Consider the following 21,316-nt stretch of genomic DNA (forward strand, 5'->3'; position numbering starts at 1 on the left):
CTGAGGGCTGTAACCCCTACTTCTATAGCTGCACTTATTTCCACTGCCGATGGCCACCTATTGCCCTGTGCAACCCGTCAGACAGGAGAGCCTCAGTTCTGCATGGAAGCAAGGCAACTCACTTAAGGGCAACTTGACAGTCACAAAGGGAAGCCACTCTGCTACAGATGCACGAAGCTATCCACCTGTGGAAAGTGGTCCAAGGCCTGCAGACACAGGGACCTGGTGCACGGTCCAGCTGGCTGGACAGGGCCTGGAAGGAGAAAGTCGGACCAGGGCTGCAGTAAAAACAGACTGTGTGGGTGGGCATGCATGGAGATCTTCATGTTGCACATAGATACTGATCAGAGAACGTCATGGAAGAGGCTCCAGACAGCCATGAGAGCAACCAGATCTGGCTAGGGGCTGCCACAATAGCGCTGGCCCAGCTGGCACATGAACAGGCAGCTGTGGGGCAAAGATAGGGCTTTTGTGCTGGGCCAACACCCAAGTCCCGTTTCCATGGCTGTTTCAGGCACTGTCGGCAGTAAACCTTCACCAGAGGCCACGGCTGTGCCTCTGGAGGTACGGTTCCTGAACGATACCAGTAAAAACTGGTCTCAGGTTGGCCATTTGGGTTGAGAAAACCCAGTGGTTTGTTCTTACAGGGCAGATTCAAGGGAAGGTTTTTCTTCGCTGAACATTGGGCCTCAGCCAGGACAATTACAAAGACTTAGTGTGCTATGCCATTTGGGGACCCAAATAACAGTGCATCAGATGAGGGGATCCACTTTGAAGCAAAGGAAATGCAAGAGTATGCTCAGGACGCCAGGATCCTCTGGACCCAGCACCCTCACAGTGGTGCTGTACTCTGAAGAGCTCTGCTGGAGGTGTGCCTGCAGCAACCAGGCAGGCCAAAGACCTTAGCAAGGCTCTGCATGCCCAAAGAGAATGTGCAGGGCCCAAACACCTGGCTGAGAGCAGAACACCTGCCTCTGTGACCAAAGACCCCATGGGGAACCTTGTGCCTCATGTGACACCTCTGGGCTCTGCGGGCCTAAAGTTCCTGACTCCTTTTCAACACAGGTCAGAGCATATGTTCTAAGCCATCAACCACAGATGCCCTGTGGGAAGTCTGTGCTCCCTATGGCCGGGACCAGCAGGCCAGGAGAGTGGGGTTCTGCAGGGCTGCTTGGCACTGACCACCAAGAGGTTCAGCTGCCATCACACAACAGAGCAGACCACAGGAGGGGAACTCAGGACCCTCTAGGCGCCTCTTGGGGCTTCCAGGCCAAACTACTACAGTAATGGCCAGAGACAGCAGCTTGGATCAGGGAAGGGCATGCTGATGAGGGCTCAGACCCTGTGGAGATGAGGTCCTGGGACATGCCAGAGGCCGTAATAAAGGGGCTACCAGGCAGCAAACACAGCCGGAGGAGCTGTGGCTGGTCCTACTCACCTTCCTTGGTGTCCCAGAGCCCCACTGAAACCCTAGAGCAGCGACTTCCAGAGGTAACTTAAAAGACAGTGTCTAAGCAGGGGAAGGGCAAACTGCAGTCCCAGATGCATCGTCCAGATCCTCCTCAAGGAAGAACATGCTGTCCATTGGCAGAGGGAGCAGTCAGCAGACAACCTGGCTATCAACTTGTCCAGATCTCCTGAGGGCCCCTAGCCTGCCTCTCACAGCTGAGCCAGGCCTGGCCATCATGGCCCACCAAGACATTCCGGCAAACAATATCTGCTCTGGGCGCCATTGGCTTGGGACAACCGAAAGTCCAGTTTGACATTTTCCTCTATTTACTCCTTTCTTATTCTCCCACAATTCGGCAGCTGCTAACCTCAGGAAACACCTTGTACCCCAAACTTCTAAGTGCCTACCTCCTAAGAACCCACTTTATGATAGCCTGGCTTCCTGTTAGTAAGGATATTTGGATTGTAAGTAACAAACACAACATGAACCAGCAAAGCAAACAAGAGGCTTTATTAGGATATCTGGATTATCCCAACAATTGAAGCATGGAAAGGGCAGAGTAAATCTGGACATCAAGACAAGGAGAAGCAGGTACCAGGCCTTTTATGGACCTTGCTTCCACGATAGCTTCATCTTCTCTAGTGCAGACCACATTTCTCCATGGAACAGAAAACAGCCAACATTAAATATTATAACTCCAGAAACTAGAGACAAGAGTCACGCTTTCCAGAAGCCTTCTAATAGAAAAGATAAAACATACAATGATTACATTGTCACAGTGAGAAATACACGGACAGGTTCATAACCACATGCATCAAATATTGGATAAGCATTAACAAAGAACCACAGCATTTAGTTGCAATAGATTTGAAAAAAAAAATCCACCCCCAAAAAAACAAAGATCAGAGAGTACAGAAACCTCTAGGAACTGCCAATAGTTCAAGGAAACCAGAAAATATTGCATAGGAGAAAAAAATTATGTTCAAAAATAATTTAAAATAATACTGGCATGGGTTTGTATAAAAGTCCTGGTATATTTCAATGAAGAGTCCACAGTGGGTCACAATATTTCAACATGGAAATGTGTTACCAAATTTGCATTAAAATGACCACTACATGTAAGAAGTGAAGAAAATGAACTAAAAAGAATGGGAGCAAGGTGCAGAGAGTGTGCCTGAAGCTGCAAGGGCCCTGGATAATTAATGAGCACTCAGAACAGTATTCTCAGGTGCTAAGCATCTGAAAGCTTGCTGGTACCCTAAGCAAATAAGTAGACAGGCAGGCCCACTGAGATTGACAACCTGGATGCGTACCGCCAGACAACCAACCAAATGACTGAGGAAGTCTCAAGGGTAGATCCCAAAGGCCTAGAGGTCTATACTCTGTTGTTTATAATAAAGGCTTTGCTAGATAAATTATACATGGTATTCATCTCAGGTTTCCACAGGTAACATTCTTCAAATCAACATCAGGAACCTATGGGGGGATCCACAGATAACTGTGGCAGAGTCCACCAAAAAAAAAAAAAAAAATGCCAAACAGAGGGCATACCTAGGATAGGTTTCAAAATACACAAACTGGATCTCCAAAGAGCCCCATTCCTTAGCAAAAAGAGTACAGTATAAATCATCTTTTGTAGAACTGCATACAATTCGAGATCTGTGGAAGAAACTGGTGGCCAAATAGGATAACAAGGAATGCTATCCCATATTAAGTATTCTCCCTCAGTATTGCTTAATATGCTCCATGAAATCACAAGTAAAATCAGTTTAACATCATTATTATTTTGTCCTAGGGACAGAACCCAGGAGTACTTTATCAATAAGCTATATCCCTAGATCCCTAGTGCTTTCTGAGACAGGGTCTAGCAAAGTTTCTGAGGCTGGCCTCAAATTTTCAATTTTCCTGCTGCATCCTCCCAAGTAGCTGAATTATAGGCATGTACAATCATGCCCAGCAAAATTTCCTTTTTAAAAATACCTTTGTTTTATTTATTTTTATGTGTTGCTGATGATCAAAACCCAATGTCTCATATGTGCTAGACAAGCACTCTGTCACTGAGCCACAATCCCAACCCCAAAACTTCCTTGTGATGTGGGATTTATAATAGGAAATCAATGAGGGAAGTGTAGAAAGATGTTTTTTGTAGTTAAGGCATTTAAAACATACACTAAAAATATCTAATTCCAGAATCAGAGCTCCCCCCCCCCCAGGGACGTGGCAAAATCAGAAAGTTCCAAAGAGGCTTCACAAAGCAACTGGGTGCACACCAGGTCCTCTGTGGACTAGGTCTCTGAGTCAGCACTGAACCTCCCTGTGACTAGAGCCTGACTCTCAAAAAGCTGAGGGTTGTTCTCTTCTTGGACAATCAATCAGCAGGCTAGTGCTGAAGTTCCACTACCCATTGAAGACAGTATTAGGTTTAACTGCTTAATAGTTAGTGGAATAACCTAAAAGTGGAGTAAGCAAATTTGGAAAAGATTGCTGACTCAGTACTAGACCTAATGAACCAATTTGTATGACTAGGAAAGAGACACCATGAGGGATGGAAGGGAAAAGTGGAAAGATCACAAAGCCGAACATCACTCTGTTATTGTTTGTTCATTTACAAAGGTTTGTTTCCTTTGCCAGGCAAAATAACTTTCAAGCATTAGAGAAAATAGGCACACCATAAACTGTAGGAAGAATAATGAGGGGCTAGGGTTGTGGTTCAGCAGTAGAGCGCTCGATTCGCACTCACAAGGCCCTGGGTTCGATCCTCAGCACCACATACAATTAATTAATTAATTAATTAAAAGTTAAAAATTGTTTAAAAAAATTTACTATGAGCCAGGCATAGTGGTACATGCCTGTAATCCTAGTGGCTCAGGAGGCAGAGGCAAGAGGATTGCAAGTTCAAGGCCAGTCTCAGCAACTTAGTGAGGCCCTGTCTATAAATAAAAAATAAAAAGGGCTAGGGATGTGGCTCAGTGGTAAAGCACCCTTGGATACAATCCCTGGCACACACACACACACAAAAAAAAAAAAATCACTAGGAGAGGGGCTGAGGGTATAGCTGAATGGGAGAGCACCTGCCTGGTGTGCCCAAGGCCCTAGGTTCAATCACTAGCACCACAAAAAAATTACTATGAAAAAAGAGTGGGGACAATTTGGACATTGAAATTCTGTTATATTGGTTTAGAAATTTAATCACATTTATCTAATGTCTTAACTTCCCAACCATGTTGCAAAATTAATTAAAGAAAGAATATGATTAGAATAGAAATTACATAAACGATACTAATAAGACAATTTTGGGTGCTGGAGCTGTGGTTTAGTGGTAGCTTGCTTGCCTAGCATTATGAGAAACTGGGTTTGATTCTCAGACCACATATACACAAATAAAATAAAGATCCATTGAAGACTAAAATTTTAAAAAGTTAAAAAAACAAGTGGGGGCTGGGGTTGTAGCTCAGTGGTAGAACACTTGCCTCACACATGTGAGGCACTGGGTTCGAGCCTCAGCACCTCATAAAAATAAACAAAATAAATATATATATTTTTAAAGCAATTTCTGTGTAAGAAAAATCTCAATTTTCTGAAGTTTGAAATCAAGTTCTCAAAAGCTTGATATTAGACATTTCTGAACATTACAGAGAGAATGAACTATAAAATTCTAATTTAGCTAAGGGATGTTTCCTGCATTTTAAAGGAAATGAAATTTAAAATAGTAATTTCACCCAGGAGTCATGGAGCTGTTGAAAGAAGGTGAAACACAAATATGTCAAATGAAGAAATTACAGAAATTTTGTTTCCTAATACTTGTCCAGTAGTCACAGAAATGTGCAGGAAGGCAAAAGCAGCTTCCCTGAATGTTCACAGAGTATTTCACCACAAAATTCATTGTATTTTACTTAAGAGTGAATTGTCACTCTTAAATAATTGGTTTCCACAACTAATTTTTTTTAACAACACCCAGAACAGCAGCAACACAGAGCAGCTGTATTTCATCACAGCAGTTCGGAGGCAAGCTGTGCCTGGATCTCGCAGCCTGGGAACACAGGCAGGAGGAACAGCCTGAGGCTTTGTGTCCCTCAGGAGTCTGCAGCTCACCACTCTCATCCCTCAGGAGTTTGCAGCGGAGGACTGCATCTCACCACCCCTTCTTCAGTCAGTATCTTGTATCACTGTGCTACTCTTGGTTCCTGCCTCTGCATATACAAGATTTTATATAAAATGTTCCTCAGACTCTGAGGGCACTGGAAATGTTAACATTACTGAAGAAGAAGGTCAATATTAACAACCAATCTCTGTAGATGTCAACAAACAATAAGAAAAAAGAAATGTGTCATTATTGCCTAATCTATTGATACTGGCAAAAAGCCATGTTAAATCAATTACCCTTTTCACAGCATTAAGACAGAAAAGCCAGTGACATGTAGTGTCTTGACACATCAGAGGGACCATAAGCTACATATGCTTCACGCTTCCTGCAACAGCTACCTGCAATGCCCAAATACAAAGCATTATGTGACAGAGGACAATAAGCCATAAATACAAGAAATCTCTTATTCAGATGTTTCAATGATTCATTTATTCACATATTTTTAAAACTTCCTACTTTGAAGGAAACATCTGTCAGCCATTTAGACTGCTGGTACCCACATCTATAATTGTGAGGTTTCCATGACAGCATTACTTCAAGGGGCACACATTTCCAAGGTAATTCTTAGGCTTATCTACAACATGAACTCTCTAAAGTACAACATCCTGGGGGTACATGTCCCAGAGATAGTGATTTCATAGAAGTTCATTCCTAACGGCATATTCTTATGTACAACAAGCTCTTGTTTCCTGAAAAAGTATTGCCTCACTTGCTGCATTCTGGGAATTATCCCTCATCTCCTGTGGGAATATTAATAGCTGATGAGATTTGACCTCTGGAAGGCTTTCTGATATTCACAGGATTTCCCATGCTGGAACTTTCCACTGCAAAAGACTTGACCATAGTTGGGACTCACTGTGTTCATAGTATCATTCTGCTCCATGAAGGCTGGTGTCCAAGTATTCTCGCATGCTTCCTGCTGAGTGCTCTACCTATATAGCTTCATTTATAGAGTTCTGATCCTAAGGAATACTCTGATGCAAAACGTGATGCAAATATTACCTGAAAAATTACCATAACTGCATTTTCTGAAGTAGAACAAAGTGAGATCTGTCAAAACGTCCCATCAAGGGCACACCTAGGCCATCCTTACTGTGTGAGTTCTCTGATGATTAATGAGCTGGGACTTCTGTGGGAAGGCTTTCCCACACTCACTGCATTGGTAAGGCTTCTCTCCTGTGTGGATTCGCTGATGATTAACAAGCTGTGACTTCTGAGAGAAGGCTTTCCTACATTCACCACATCCATAGGGCTTCTCGCCTGTGTGTGTCCTCTGATGTGGGATAAGATGTGACTTCCGAGAGAAGGATTTGCCACATTCCCTGCATTCAAAGGGTTTCTCTCCTGTATGGATTCTCTGGTGATTAATGAGACTTGACTTCTCCCTGAAGGCTTTTCTGCATTCACTGCACTCATAAGGTTTTTCTCCTGTATGAGTTCTCTGATGTCTAATTAATTCTGACTTCTCAAAGAATGCTCTTGTACAAAGACTGCACTTGTAGGGTTTCTCTCCTGTGTGGATTCTCTGATGAGTATTTAGCTGTGACTTCTGGGAGAAGGCCTTTTCACAGTCCCTACATTCATATGGCTTCTCTCCTGTGTGAGTTCTCTGATGAGTTGCAAGACTGGACTTCTCACCAAAGGCTTTGCCACATTCTGTGCACTCATAGGGTTTCTCTCCTGTGTGTGTCCTCTGATGTGAAATGAGATGGGACTTCTGACAGAAGGCTTTCCCACAGTCACTGCACACATACGGCTTTTCTCCCGTATGAATTCTCTGATGATTAGTGAGGCTTAACTTTTCACTGAAGGCTTTTCCACATTCACTGCACTCATAGGGTTTTTCTCCAGTATGAGTCCTCTGGTGTCTAACAAGCTGGGATTTCCTGCTGAAGGCTTTCCCACATTTACTGCAGGCAAAAGGTTTCTCTCCTGTGTGTGTCATCTGGTGTGATATGAGGTGTGACTTCTGGGAGAAGGCCTTCCCACACTGAATGCATCCATGCGGCTTCTCTCCTGTATGGGTTCTCTGATGATTAATGAGGCTTGACCTCTCTCTAAAGGCTTTCCTACATTCACTGCACTCATAGGGTTTCTCTCCAGTGTGAACAGTCTGATGTCTGATGAGTTCTGATTTCTCAAAGAATGCTTTCCTACAATCAGCACACCCATAGGGTTTTGTTCCTGTGTGCGTCCTGTGATGGGTAACCAGCTGCGACTTCCTGCTGAAGGCTCTCCCACACTCCAGGCATCCAAAGGGCTTCTCTCCTGTATGAATCCTCTGGTGATTGATAAGATTTGACTTCTCACTGAAAGCCCTCCCACATTCGCTGCATCCATAGGGCTTCTCTCCTGTGTGTGTCCTCCAATGAGATATGAGATGTGACTTCCGGGAGAAAGCTTTCCCGCATTTGCCACACTCATATGGCTTCTCTCCTGTATGTGTCCTCTGATGGGACGTAAGCTGTGACTTTTGGGAGAAAGCTTTCCCACACTGGCTACAATCATAGGGTTTTTCTCCGGTATGAGTTCTGTGATGTGTAACAAACTGTGCCTTCTGGGGAAAGGTTTTGCCACATTTACCACAGCCATAGGCTATCTCCCTTATGTGTCTGCTCTGATGTTTAATGAGACTGGATTTTTTACTGAAGCGTCTCCTACATTCACTGCATTCATAGAGTTTCTCTCCTAACCGAGTTCTGTGGAAAATGACAATCTGTGACTTTTTATAGCTATTGTTACCACATTTATCACATTCATAGTATTTCAACCAAGAATCAGTTTCCTCAGGTTCAGTATTGAGAAACAATTTATTAAATACATTCAAGTCATCTGATTCCATTCTTCCATAATCTGCTCTTGGAATAAGCAAATCTAAATGATGTCTTAAAATCAATCCACCTAAGTCACCTTCATTATTTGATTTACTTAAAGGAACAACGTTCATACTTGGATTGAATTTTTTTCCAAATGCATCCCATTCATGACCTCTTTTCACATTTTTAAGCTTGTCTTGGTTATCCTGGTGCCACTTCATTTGACCATCTACTTGCCAGACTTCTACAAAGGAAACAAAACACCCATTTGGTTATGCTTAAGTAAATAAAACACCAGAAATGCTATGCTGAGGCACTAACTGCCTTTTTTTTTTTTTTTTTTTTTTGGTGCTGGGGATGCATTGTGCATGCCAGGCAAGCACTCTACCAACTGAGCTATATCTCCAGCCCAACTAACTGTGTTTTTAAGGTTTAGCCTCTGAGTATAAAATAACTCCCAAAGTAGAATGCTTACCCCCTAGGTACTGAAAAATATAGGAAGCAGTGAAAACAGAACAAACCTACAGTCACCTTTGGCTCTTGCCAGACATGAGTTTATCAAAGAAAAAATGTGAATGCATGAAGATCCAGGAGTGGTGGTGCACGCCTGCAATCCCAATAACTCGGGGAGGCAGGAAAATCAGAAATTTGGGGCCAACCTTAGCAATTTAGCAAGGCCCTAAACAGCTTAATGAGACCCCAACTCAAAATAAAAATAAAAGGGGCTATAGGTGTGGCTCAGTGGTTAAGCACCCCTAGGTTTAATCTCTAGTATCCCACCACCACCAAAAAAAAAAAAAAACATGCAGGAAGAGCAATCAGAAACAAAGACAGGAGGCTGGAAGAAGCACTGATCCAATGTTGTCAGGAACCACCTCACTCGGTGCCCACTGAAAGCATACCATGGGACTGCCAAGATAGTAGAACAGTTAGCCGGTAAGACAAAGAACAGATTATACAAAACACAACTGAGCTGGGGCTGGAGTTATGGCTCAGTGGTAGAGCGCTTGCCTTGCACACATGAGGCACTGGGTTCAATCCTCAGCACCACATAAAACAAATAAGTAAAACAAAGGTATTTTTAAAAAAACACAACTGAGCTAAAACTGTGATAAGTAATATGAAGCACATGAATGAATTGAAGTAACTGCCTACAGCCATTTCAAGCTTGAGGATGAAAAATATTTTGTATATTTTCCCCATTCTCAGATGTTCTGGAAGTTGGATTTAAACTTGCCACACACATCTCACAAATTACTACCAATAGACCCTCACTTGCACCACACTTCAACCACGTCCTCTCTCATGCAAATCCTCAGGCACACAGCTTTAAAATCCACAAAGCAGCTCACTCACATCATCCCAAGACCTGAGTTACCATTCTCAGCATGTTCTGAGTTGGATAGTAATTTTATATAGCTCTATTTCCATCATCCTCATGATGTAACCACTTAACACTAATTGCTGCAAGTGCTCTTCAAAAGGCCTGTTTTTTTTTTTTTTTTTTTTTTTTTTAAAGCAGGAGGGTAAACTCGTAGAGAGGCATGAGGGATCCTACATTTTGTTCTCTTTTTTAAAATATTTATTTATTTTTTTAGTTTTTGGCGGACACAACATCTTCGTTTGTATGTGGTGCTGAGGATCGAACCCAGGCCACACGCATGCCAGGCGAGCACGCTACCACTTGAGCCACATCCCCAGCCCAAAAGGCCTGTTTTTTAATAAAAACTTTTTTGTGTGAGGTCAATTTGGGTGTGAAATACAATCAGTAATGTGAAAACTTTAATTTTTTTGGTACTAGGGATTGAATCCAGAGGCATTTTACCATGGAGCCACATCCCCAAACCTTTTTTTATTTCTTTATTTTGAGAAAGAGCCTTGCTGACTTGCTGAGGCTGGCCTCAAAATTCTGATCTCCTGCCTCAGCCTCGAGTCACTGAGATTACAGGTGTGCACCACCAGCAGGTTTTACCACCTTCTAATCACACTTTTATCTAATTACATCTTCCAATCTGTGGTCAGACTGAACTTTCAAAAATATAAATCAAATAATTAAACTTTTATTTAAAATTATAAATCAATCCTAATTCTTGTGTGTGTGTGTGGGGGGGGGGGGGTCCTGGGGAACTAACTCAGAGCCTTGCATATACCAGGCAAGCACCCTACCACTAAGCCACATCCCAGCACTCCTACCTCCTTGTGTGTGTGTGTGTGTGTGTGTGTGTGTGTGTGGTGCTGGGGATTGAACCCAGGGCCTTGTGCATGTGAGGCAAGCACCCTACCACTAAGCCACATCCCCAGCACTCCTAGCTCTTTTTCAATGCCTGTGAGTGGGCAGGGGGTGGGGAGGGTGACTCAGAGGCAGAGCTCTTGCCTAGTATGCTTGAGGCCCTGAGTTCCAAACCCAGCACTGTAGGGAGAAAGAAAACAATCAGTGAAGAAAAAACTCTTTAAAGATTCACTGCCCAGCCATTATGAAGTCAAACAACAACAAGTGCTGGTGAGGATGTGGGGAAAAGGGTACACTTGTACATTGCTGGTGGGACTGCAAATTGATGCAGCCAATTTGGAAAGCAGTATGGAGATTTCTTGGAAAGCTGGGAATGGAACCACCATTTGACCCAGCTATTCCCCTTCTCAGTCTATTCCCTAAAGACCTAAAAAGAGCATGCTACAGGGACACTGCTACATCGATGTTCATAGCAGCACAATTCACAATAGCAAGACTGTGGAACCAACCTAGATGCCCTTCAATAGACGAATGGATAAAAAAAAAAAAATGTGGCATTTATACACAATGGAGTATTACTCTGCATTAAAAAATGACAAAATCATAGAATTTGCAGGGAAATGGATGGCATTAGAGCAGATTATGCTAAGTGAAGCTAGCCAATCCCTAAAAAACAAATGCCAAATGTCTTCTTTGATATAAGGAGAGTGACTAAGAACAGAGTAGGGACAAAGAGCATGAGAAGAAGATTAACATTAAACAGGGATGAGAGGTGGGAGGGAAAGGGAGAGAGAAGGGAAATTGCATGGAAATGGAAGGAGACCCTCAGGGTTATACAAAATTACATACAAGAGGAAGTGAGGGGAAAGGGAAAAAAAATACAAGGGGAAGAAATGAATTACAGTAGAGGGGGTAGAGAGAGAAGAGGGGAGGGGAGGGGAGCGGGGGATAGTAGAGGATAGGAAAGGCAGCAGAATACAACAGACACTAGTATGGCAATATGTAAATCAATGGATGTGTAACTGATGTGATTCTGCAATCTGTATATGGGGTAAAAATGGGAGTTCATAACCCACTTGAATCAAAGTGTGAAATATGATATATCAAGAACTATGTAATGTTTTGAACAACCAACAATAAAAATTTAAAAAAAAAAAAAAAAAAGATTCACTGCCTCCAAGTAGAGGCAGGACTGGCCCCTGCCCTCTCCCAGTCACTTTATAAGTACCGCGCGCTAACCGATTGCGCCACTGGAGCTCTTCTCCCAGTCACTTTAGAGCTCCCAAAACACTGACCTCCAGCCACAGAGGCTTCCATTCTGTTTCTTAAAGTCACTAGGCCCCTTCCTGACTTATAACATTCCTATTTGTCATTCCTTCGGGGACACTTTCTCCTAGTTCTTCACACAGCTTGCTCATCTCATGGTCCTCATGTGCAGACCCAGCTTCTCCACATTTATCATTCTGTGCTGGACTGCATACTTGTATTACCTCAAAAATCATATGCTGAAGCCCCCACTGTGTCTGCATTTGGAAAAGATGAAGGTCAAAGAGGCTGTGAGAATGGAACTCTGAAGTGACAGGATTAGTGTCTATAAGAGACACCAGAGAACACTGTCCCCCCCACCAGCATGCACTGAAGAAAGATCACACACCACAGGAAAGCATCTGTCTGCAAGTCAGGAAGACAGCCCTCACCAGAGATCTGGCACCTTGACTTGGATTTCCTCCAAGTGAGAAATAAACTTCTTCCTTCACTTTTTTTTTTTTTTTTTTTGGTATTGGGGATTGAACCCAGGGGCAATTAACCACTGAGTGACATCTCCAGCCCTTTTTTATTTTGAGAAAGGGTCTCTCTAAGTTGCTGAGGCTGGCCTTGATCTCCCTGCTTCAGCTTCTCACATTACTAGGATTATAGGCATGCACCATAACATCTGACCTAAGAAATAAACTTCTGGTTGTTTAGGCCATTGCTTCTGTGGTATTTTGTTGTGGTAGCCCAAAGACACTAATACATTCTCTATTGTGACATGTAAATCAATTTCCACAACTGCCATGCCAGGGTCTGGATTTTACTTGGGTTATTTGCTCTCCTGTTCTTTCACCTTCTCACTGCAAAATGAGCATTATATGGGGAGGAAACATTTCCACTGCCCCTACTGTGCCCAAGGCACCTGGCTTGGTGCTTGAAAAGCAGCAGAGATCATGGGAAGGAAATACATCCTTACTGCCCCTTCAGAACCCAGGGCACCTGGTTCAGTGCCTGAAAAGCAGAAGAGATCAGCAGGTACTCAATGCAGAAAAGTGAATGTTCTCCACAGAAAGCCTGCCTGCACAGTTGTCTCTTAGATACTGCCTGGGTCCAAGGCTTGAAGAGTGCTCCCAGCATTCTGTTCCTGGCAAAAACTCACATGCCTGGACTGCACACCTATAGATTGCTGGGTTCTGTCGGCACAGGGGAAATGAGCAGCACTTGCCAGCTCCCCCTGGACTGCACACCTGCAGATAAGACTGCTCTGGCCTGTCAGCAGAGGGGGACAGAGCCATACCTGCCAGCTCCCCCGGGACTGCACACCTGCAGATAAGACTGCTAGGGCCTGTCAGCACAGGGGGACAGAGCCATACCTGCCAGCTCCCCCTGGACTGCACACCTGCAGTTAAGACTGCTGGGGCCTGTCAGCACAGGGGGACAGAGCCATACCTGCCAGCTCCCCCTGGACTGCACACCTGCAGTTAAGACTGCTGGGACCTGTCAGCACAGGGGGACAAAGCCATACCTGCCAGTTCCCCCTGGACTGCACACCTGCAGTTAAAACTGCTGGGGTCTGTCAGCACAGGGGGACAGAGCCATACCTGCCAGCTCCCCCTGGACTGCACACCTGCAGTTAAGACTGCTGGGACCTGTCAGCACAGGGGGACAGAGCCATACCTGCCAACTCCAAGAAGACTATGGGCAGTGAGGCCCTAATGGGCTTCCCTAGGCAGGCAAACTGGACGCCAGTTGCTACTACATGTTTCTGCAGGAGAGTGTACCATGTGGTCCCAAGGAGGTCATGGGAAGCTAGTACACTGGTTCCTTTAGACTCTGCCTGGGCCTCTTCCTATGATCCAGTCTCATTAAGGTACAGAAATAAACCCCAACCATAGGGCAGCTACAGGCCAAGTAGCTATAGGCCTTGGAGCCTCTCTTATGACTCTGAACATGGGGTGGTCTTGTGGACACCTATATGCAATCCCTGTTTGCATAAATAATTTTGACAATTAATTATGTGCTGCCTTGCAATGAAATATGAACATTCAATGTTTAAATGCTGAACAAAAAGTTTAAAAAATAAGGGGCTGGGGTTATGGCTCAGCAGTAGAATGCTTGCCTCACTTGTGCAAGATCCTGGGTTCAATCCCCTGTACCACATAAAAATAGATAAGTGAAATAAACCTTTATTGGACAACTAAAAAATATTTTTAAAAAATTTTAAAAAATAAAAGCCAGCTACACATGTCACTTTTTTTTAGTTGTAGATGGACAAAATAACTTTATTTCATTTATTTATTTATTTTTATGTGGTGCTGAGGATTGAACCCAGTGCCTCACACAGTCTAAGTGAGTGCTCTACCACTGAGCCACAACCCCAGCCCAACATCTTCTTAACCAAGTGTCACAGTTTGCATCTGGAATGTCCCCCAAAGTCTTGTGATGAAAGCATGGTCTCCAATGCAGCAAGTTTCAGAGGTGGGGCTTTGAGGCTGTAAGGGATCATGATGGTTCTGACCTCACCAGTGGATTAATCCATTGGCAGCTGTGTGGATGATTGGAAAGTGGGGACTGATTGGAGGAAGCAGATCTCTGGGGGCATGCCCTGAAATGGTTCACCTTCTCCCCAATCCCACCCTCATCTCTCTGCTTCCAAACTGCCATAAGCAGAGCTGCTTTCCTCTGACACAACCTTCTACCATGATGTTCTACCTCACATCAGACTCAGAGCAATGGAGCCAGCCAACCATGGACTGAAATTCTGAGGCCCTGAGACAAAATCAGTCTTTCCAGGGCTGGGGCTGTGGCTCACTAGTAGAGTGCTTGCCTAAGAAAGGTGCAAGAAAGGTTCCAGATAGAGGAGAGTGCAGGTGTTCTCTGAACTTGACCAAAGGGTGTAACGTTTTCTTCCAAGGGCTCTCCAGTGTGACAGCATATTACTCATTTGTCTATTTTCTTCTTTCCCTGCAAACTTATGGCAGCCCCATTTCAACATTTCTCAGTATTTGTGGACTTGCAACATTTATTCTCTGTGTCTGAACTTCCTGTTGTGCTTTGCTAGCTATCCACAGATTCTTAGTCCTTGCTGCAGGAGCTGTCTATGCTGTCTTGTGTGAAATGTTCTGGGACTCCAGCCTACATAGTTCTCACCCTTTTCTGAGGTCCCATCCCAGACTAGGTCCTAATGTTGTAATATTTTTTTATTTGGTTGGTTCCTGTTTTGTTTTGTTTTTTTGCTTTTTGTGTGTTTTTTTGCATTTGTAGATGCAAAGGCCTGCAATTTTGTTTCTCTGCTTCAGTTATGAAATGCACAGTGTCCATTTAGTCTATGCCCACAAGCATTATTTTAATACAGAGGTAAAAGCTAGGGTGTGCAGCACAGTATCTGGAGAATACTTGACCTGGTGCCCACCCACATACTTGCACTCTCCACTACCTGGAACCTTTCTTGGGTAGGTGCAAGCATGGTCCACATGTAGAGACATGGACGTTCTGGGGACTTACAATGTCACAGCAGTCCTGAACCAGAGGTGGGAAGTAAAGGGGAAAGGCTGGGCTTCCCAGTTCCCCAAGGGACAAAGGTGAAGGTACAGCAACAGTGTCTGGGGGCTCTCAGAGGAACCAAGCTCTGCTGCCCACCTTTTATTGGCACTGCCCCTCCCTTCTCATATCCCCAGTCTCCTGGTGCACTGGAGGAGACCCCTTCTCCAGTAAATTCTTACAATCAGATACACATTTCAGGATCTTCTTTTGGGAGAACCTAAGCCAATGTCAAACAAAAGACAACGAATAAGGTTTAACTGTTCAGTGTGTGTGGTATGCTTTTTCAAAATCAAGCACAATGGTATTATTGAAGATAACTTATGAAAATTCAGAATCCGATCCATCTAACATTTTGAGAACTTCAGCAATGAGACATTTAGGTGGAAGTTGAGGGCCGGGTGTGGTGGCGCCCACCTGTAATCCCAGAGGCTTGGAAGGCGGAGGCAGGAGGATCGCAAGTCCAAAGCCAGCCTCAGCAATTTGGAAGGTGCTAAGCAACTCAGTGAGAACCCTGTCTCTAATAAAATAGGGCTGGGAATGTAGCTCAGTGGTTGAGTGCCCCTAAGTGCAATCCCTGGTACCCCCCAACCAAAAAAAATTTAAGTGGGAGTTGAGGAGGGAAGACTTTCAAAAGATATTTTTCTCCCAAAGAGCAGAACATTTAAAAATGATAGCTAAAGCAGGAAAATTGAAAGTTCAAGGCCAGCCTGGGCAAAGTAGCAAGACCTGTCTAAAAATGAAAATTTAAAAGGGCTAGCAACACAGCTCAGTGGTACAGCACCCCTAGTTCCAGTTCTCAGTACTGTAAATATATAAAGATAAATAAAAGTAAAAACAACAATAAGGAAGAATGGGAGGAAGAGATTCTCCTTACACTCCATGGTCTAATCCAGAGAAAACACAAACAGGACCTATTTGAAGAGGCAATGTCTGGGACGGGTGGTGGCTCCATTTTTTAGTGATTCTGAACAGAGGGCTTCACAAGCTGCTCCAATATTGAAGGGAAAATTAAAATGCTGGAATGCACAAGCAGGTTATCTTTGACCACAGGGGAAAGAAGGACAGATCACACACACCAAAGGAGAGCAGATCACACAACAAGTATGAGCCCTGGATTCCAAGGCAGGGAATAACATCAGGACTATGAGGAAGAAGACACGTTTAATCCTAAACTGCAAACCAAGAAGCCACATCTGACTGGGATTTTTCTGAGTAGCTGTCGTCAACTGCTCCAAATCACCACACAGATATAGGGATTTTGAAAAGAGCAGATTTCAAAGGTTCCAGACCAATACTACTCGCTGAGGCTGGACTTCTACTTCCGCCCACCTCCAGGTTCTCTCACACTCACCTGCAGAGTCTGAACGTGGAGTGTCTCCATCTCCCACCCATGGCTCTTCGCCTTGCTCCAACTTGAAGATGACATCTGGCTTCATAACTTCATAGCCTGTTGGGGGGAAATCAACAAGGGCATGGTTCTGGCTCCTGGGCTTCAGGGCCTCTAAGGAAGCAGCAGGGCTTAAGAGGGGGTCTTCATCTCAACAGACAATTCTCAGGAGTCATGACAACAGCTGCCCCTGTGGTGAACAGGTCTAAGGATCTTTGACTGCTCCATTCGGCACTGTCTCTGGAGCCACACCACAGGGTTCAACTCCAGGCTCTTTGGCCTTCTTGCTCTCAGTCACTGGGACAGTTACTTTACTTCTCTTTGCCTCAATTTTCTTCTCAGGAAAAAAGGGTACCTACCACGCAGGACTGCTCCACTGCCTAAACTGGTGGACTCCCTCCTGCGATGCACCTGGGGTGTGCAGTAATGCAGCACAGCACACGGCAGACACCCACCACTGTCACCACTACTCATCAGTTAGGTTTCTGACAACAAACTTAAGGTTTCATTATTGGGAAGGTGGGATCCAGATACTTTCTTGCCAACATAATCCAAGACTTTTATTTCCTAAATTCTGGTCCAAAATCATTAAAAAATTCAGAAGCATTAAGCAACTTTATTTAAAAAGAGAAAAGCAATGCATTGGACATACTCTGAGGTCCCTGAGGAATCTTTTCTTACCCAGTGACACTAGGACGTGGTAGTTCTCCAGCATGACATCCTTGTACAAGGCCTTCTGATGGGGACCCAGTAACAGCCATTCCTTTTGGCTAAAGGCCACACATAGATCTTCAAAGGAGAATGATTCCTGGAAGAGCACAATCCCAGTGAGCCGGAGGTGGTCATCACTGCCTGATCCTGGAGAGGTGTACCCGGCTCGACACACTGCTCTCACAACTACACGTCACACAGACACCTACTACGTCCCTCTGGGTTTTTTTCTTTTTTCTGGAGGGGACAGGTGGACAGGAGTGATACCTAAGATTACAGTCAGAGTTTGTGCACTCCAGGCAACTGCTCTACCACCAAGCTACATCCCCTGCTTCTTCATTATTTTATTTTGAGACAGGGTCTTGCTAAGCTACTGAGGCTGGCTTTGAATTCACAATCCTCCTGCCTCGACCTCCCAGAACTGCTGGGATTACAGGTGAGCACCACCATGCCCAGCTCAGTGTTCAAGATTTTAAAGGGAAAGTTCTAATTGATATTAGAAAATATTGGATGGATCCAGAAGGTGAAATGAAACGAGGAAATAAAAGCAATTCTTTAAATCCCAGCAATGGAGCCAGCTGAAGGGACAGATTCCTGACACTGATGATGCAGTAAGAAAATGTTAAATCTGTGCCATCTGCACGGTTCTGGTTGTTTTAATCTGTCTTTTTACATTGGCTTTTGTTTTCTAAATGTTGTTTTCCAAGCTATTGTATATTTATTTGGATTGCAGAACAAATGGTAAGATAAATCCTTTCTTTTTAATGTGATTAGAAATGTTCTAAATGAAGCTAATTGTCAATTTTATTAAGGAAGATTGCTTTGTGCCCACCACCTGGTGTAAAATAAAAAATCAAGCAATTACAAAAAAAAATAAGATAAAATAAAAAATAACACACGTCTTACTGCTGACAGTTAGCCATGAAAGACTTTACAGAAAGGAAGATAACACGTCCAAAGGCAGGTTTTCAAAAGATGACTGAACAAGATGAATTCTTGTCCTAGTCTCCTGAGATCAAAGAAAAACACAAATCTTAAAAATGAAGAATGCCATCATTAAGAAAAAAATTTTTTTAAACCCAAGAAGTGTGTCACCAAATGCACACTGTTCACCTTGAGAGTGTCAGTGAATCTGAAGACTAATCAACAAAACCATCCACTCTGAATAAAGATGGAGAAAGACTTAAAACTGACAGAGGAGCTGGGTTGTGGCTCAGTGGTAGAGTACTTGCCTAGCATGTGTGAGGCACTTGATTTGACTCTCAGCACCACATATAAATAAAAATGAATTTTAAAAAAAAGCTCCATCAATATCTAAAAACAATTAAAAAAAAAAAAAAACCTGACAGAGCTTGCCAGGTATTTTGGTGCACACCTGTGATCCCAGATACTGGGGGCTAAGACAGGAGAATCAAAAGTTCAAGGCCAGCCTGGACAACTCAGCTAGACCCTGTCTCAAAAGAGAGAGAGAGAGAGATTGAGATTGATTGATTGATTGATTGTTGATGCAGCTCAGTGTAGAGGGCCTTAGGGTTCAATCCCAAGTAGAGTCGACCCCTAAATTTACAGAGCTTGGGAAGCAAGATGAGTGGCACAATATCCCAGAACAGAAAACAGCACCACAGATAAGAATTTCCAGAGATGACAGCCAAATGCTCCCTAAAACCAGCAAAAGGTATAAGCCTAGACTGAAGCAGTTCAGTAGACCCCAAAATAGACAAATACAAACAAATTCATGAAATAAAAATATGGCATCATTCATAGGGAACAGCAATTCAAGTAGCTGAAAGTTTCTATTAGAAAGCTGAAGCCAGAAGGGAGTGGAATATTTCTTGTTTCAAGGAGTGGTGATGGGGTGGGAGTACAGGGGCTTGAATCCAAGGACAGTTAACCACTAAGCCATATCCCCAACTCTTTTTATTTTGAGACAAAGTCTTGCTAAGTTGCTGAAGCTGGCTTTGAACTTGTGATCCTCCTACCTCAGCCTCCTGAGTTGCTAGGATCAGAACAACTCAGCAGAGAGTGAAATGTTTCCAAATGCAAAAAGGAGAGACCTGTAAACACAGAATTCTGTTTCTAGCTTGAATATTCATCAGGGGGCTGGGGATACAGCTCAGTTGGTAGACAGCTTGCCCCACATGCACAAGGCCCTGAGTTCAATCCCCAGCACCACAAAATATATATATTCATCAAGAATAATGATGAAACAACTTTTCTTATGAAAGAAAGCTAAGATAATTCAAACCCAACAAACCTGTTCTACAAGAATTACCAGTGGGAGGTTCTCAAAGAGAAGGGAAATGGTACTAGAGTGACTTAGAAAAACAACAACCATGGTAGAGATCTGGGCAAACACAAGCCAATGTTCTCTCAGGTTCATCGGTGTTCACATGATGACTGATGGCAAAACTTCACATTGTCTGACAGAGGTGTTAATATACACAGATGCAGTATGTAAAGCATCTTATAAGAAAGAAAGGAAAGGGCACTAAATGATGGCACTCTACAATCCCACTTGAGCGTAAAATGAAATTTAAAACATTTAAATGTCAGAAAACACAAGTTCAAGCAATTTAGTGAGACACTTCTTATAGAGAATCAGATGTGACTGCGTTACTATTACTGTCCTTGATGGAGTCTACCTGCAAACGGGATATTCTGTCAAGGTATAGATAGGTAACAGCGGACATGCTTGAAAACGAGGTGTCTACTGTCCTTGGGAGGACTTGCCTGCAAACGGGATGTTCTGCCAAGTGGGCTAGGAGGGCGCTAAGAAAAATTTTATTATCTGTTCTTAACAAGAGCAGAGTTCGGCATGCTCCAGGCCGAGAATAGATTAGCCATGAGAAGCGGGTCACTTCTGACTAGAAAGTAAAACTTCTGTATGCTATGTTTAATTAGCTGAAAGACCTGATTTATTGCTGTTGGAAGGCTGCCTTCTTTGTTCACAATACTATAAAAAGATTGCTTGTATACAATAAAGGGCTTTTTTTGCTGCTGCTGCTTTGCTTGCTCTGCTTCTTCTTTCTTTCTCATGCTGACCTGCAAGTGAATTACTGCAACAACTTCTGAAGATTCTTAAAAAATATTTTTTTAAAGGGCTAAGGGTACTGGTCAATGGTAAAGTGCCTGAGTTCAACTGCCAGTACCCTCTTCCCCCACAAAAAAACAGATATGACAAAACACAGCCTGTGGTGGGGTCAGGGTACAGATTTCTGATAAAAATCTTGACCAGACAACTCTTATAATGAATAATAAAAAGACAACCCAATTAAAATAGAGGCAGAATATCTGAATATAATTCATCAAAAAGATACAGGAAGGCTGGGGTTGTGACTCAGCCATAGAGTGCTTGCCTCACACAGGTGAGGCCCTGGGTGTGATCCTCAGCAGCACCACATAAAAATAAATAAATAAAAAATAAAGATATTTTTAAAAAAAGGTATAGGAATACCTACTAAACACACAAAGGATCATTAGCCATGAAGGAAATACAAAGCAAAACCCTAGTAAGACACCACTTCACATTCCCTAAATGGTGATAATCAAGACATCCCATGAAGGACAGGATGTGGAGAAACTGCAACCATGCTCTGGCAGGAGTGTGAGCTGACCCAGACACGAGGAACCACAGCTGCTTCCTACAAGGTAAATATGATTCTGCTGCACAATTCACAGTGCCACTCTTGGTTATGGACAAAGAGAAACAAGAGCACATGTGGACACTGAAGCCTGCCCGTGGCTTTTCATTTCAGCACGCTCACAACAAGAAGAGAAAGCAACA

General features: G+C 43.5%; 1 protein-coding gene across 7 annotated transcripts in view; it reads right to left on the reverse strand.

Annotated features, from left to right (window-relative positions):
- Window positions 1–1,938: 1,938 nt before the first annotated feature.
- The window catches only part of Znf84 (zinc finger protein 84), a 55,293-nt gene continuing 35,915 nt past the window's right edge, over window positions 1,939–21,316 (reverse strand). For all 7 annotated transcript variants that reach the window (XM_071615771.1, XM_027951976.2, XM_071615769.1 and 4 more), the window contains 3 exons: window positions 17,503–17,629; window positions 16,786–16,881; window positions 1,939–8,654 (listed from right to left, as the gene is read on the reverse strand). In XM_071615771.1, coding sequence (XP_071471872.1) covers window positions 6,673–8,654; window positions 16,786–16,881; window positions 17,503–17,629 — 2,205 coding nt within the window. In that variant the 3' untranslated portion in view covers window positions 1,939–6,672. The remainder of the gene's footprint in view (window positions 8,655–16,785; window positions 16,882–17,502; window positions 17,630–21,316) is intronic.

Source organism: Marmota flaviventris, chromosome 1, assembly GCF_047511675.1.
Source record: "Marmota flaviventris isolate mMarFla1 chromosome 1, mMarFla1.hap1, whole genome shotgun sequence".
Classification (NCBI taxonomy): Eukaryota; Metazoa; Chordata; class Mammalia; order Rodentia; family Sciuridae; genus Marmota; species Marmota flaviventris.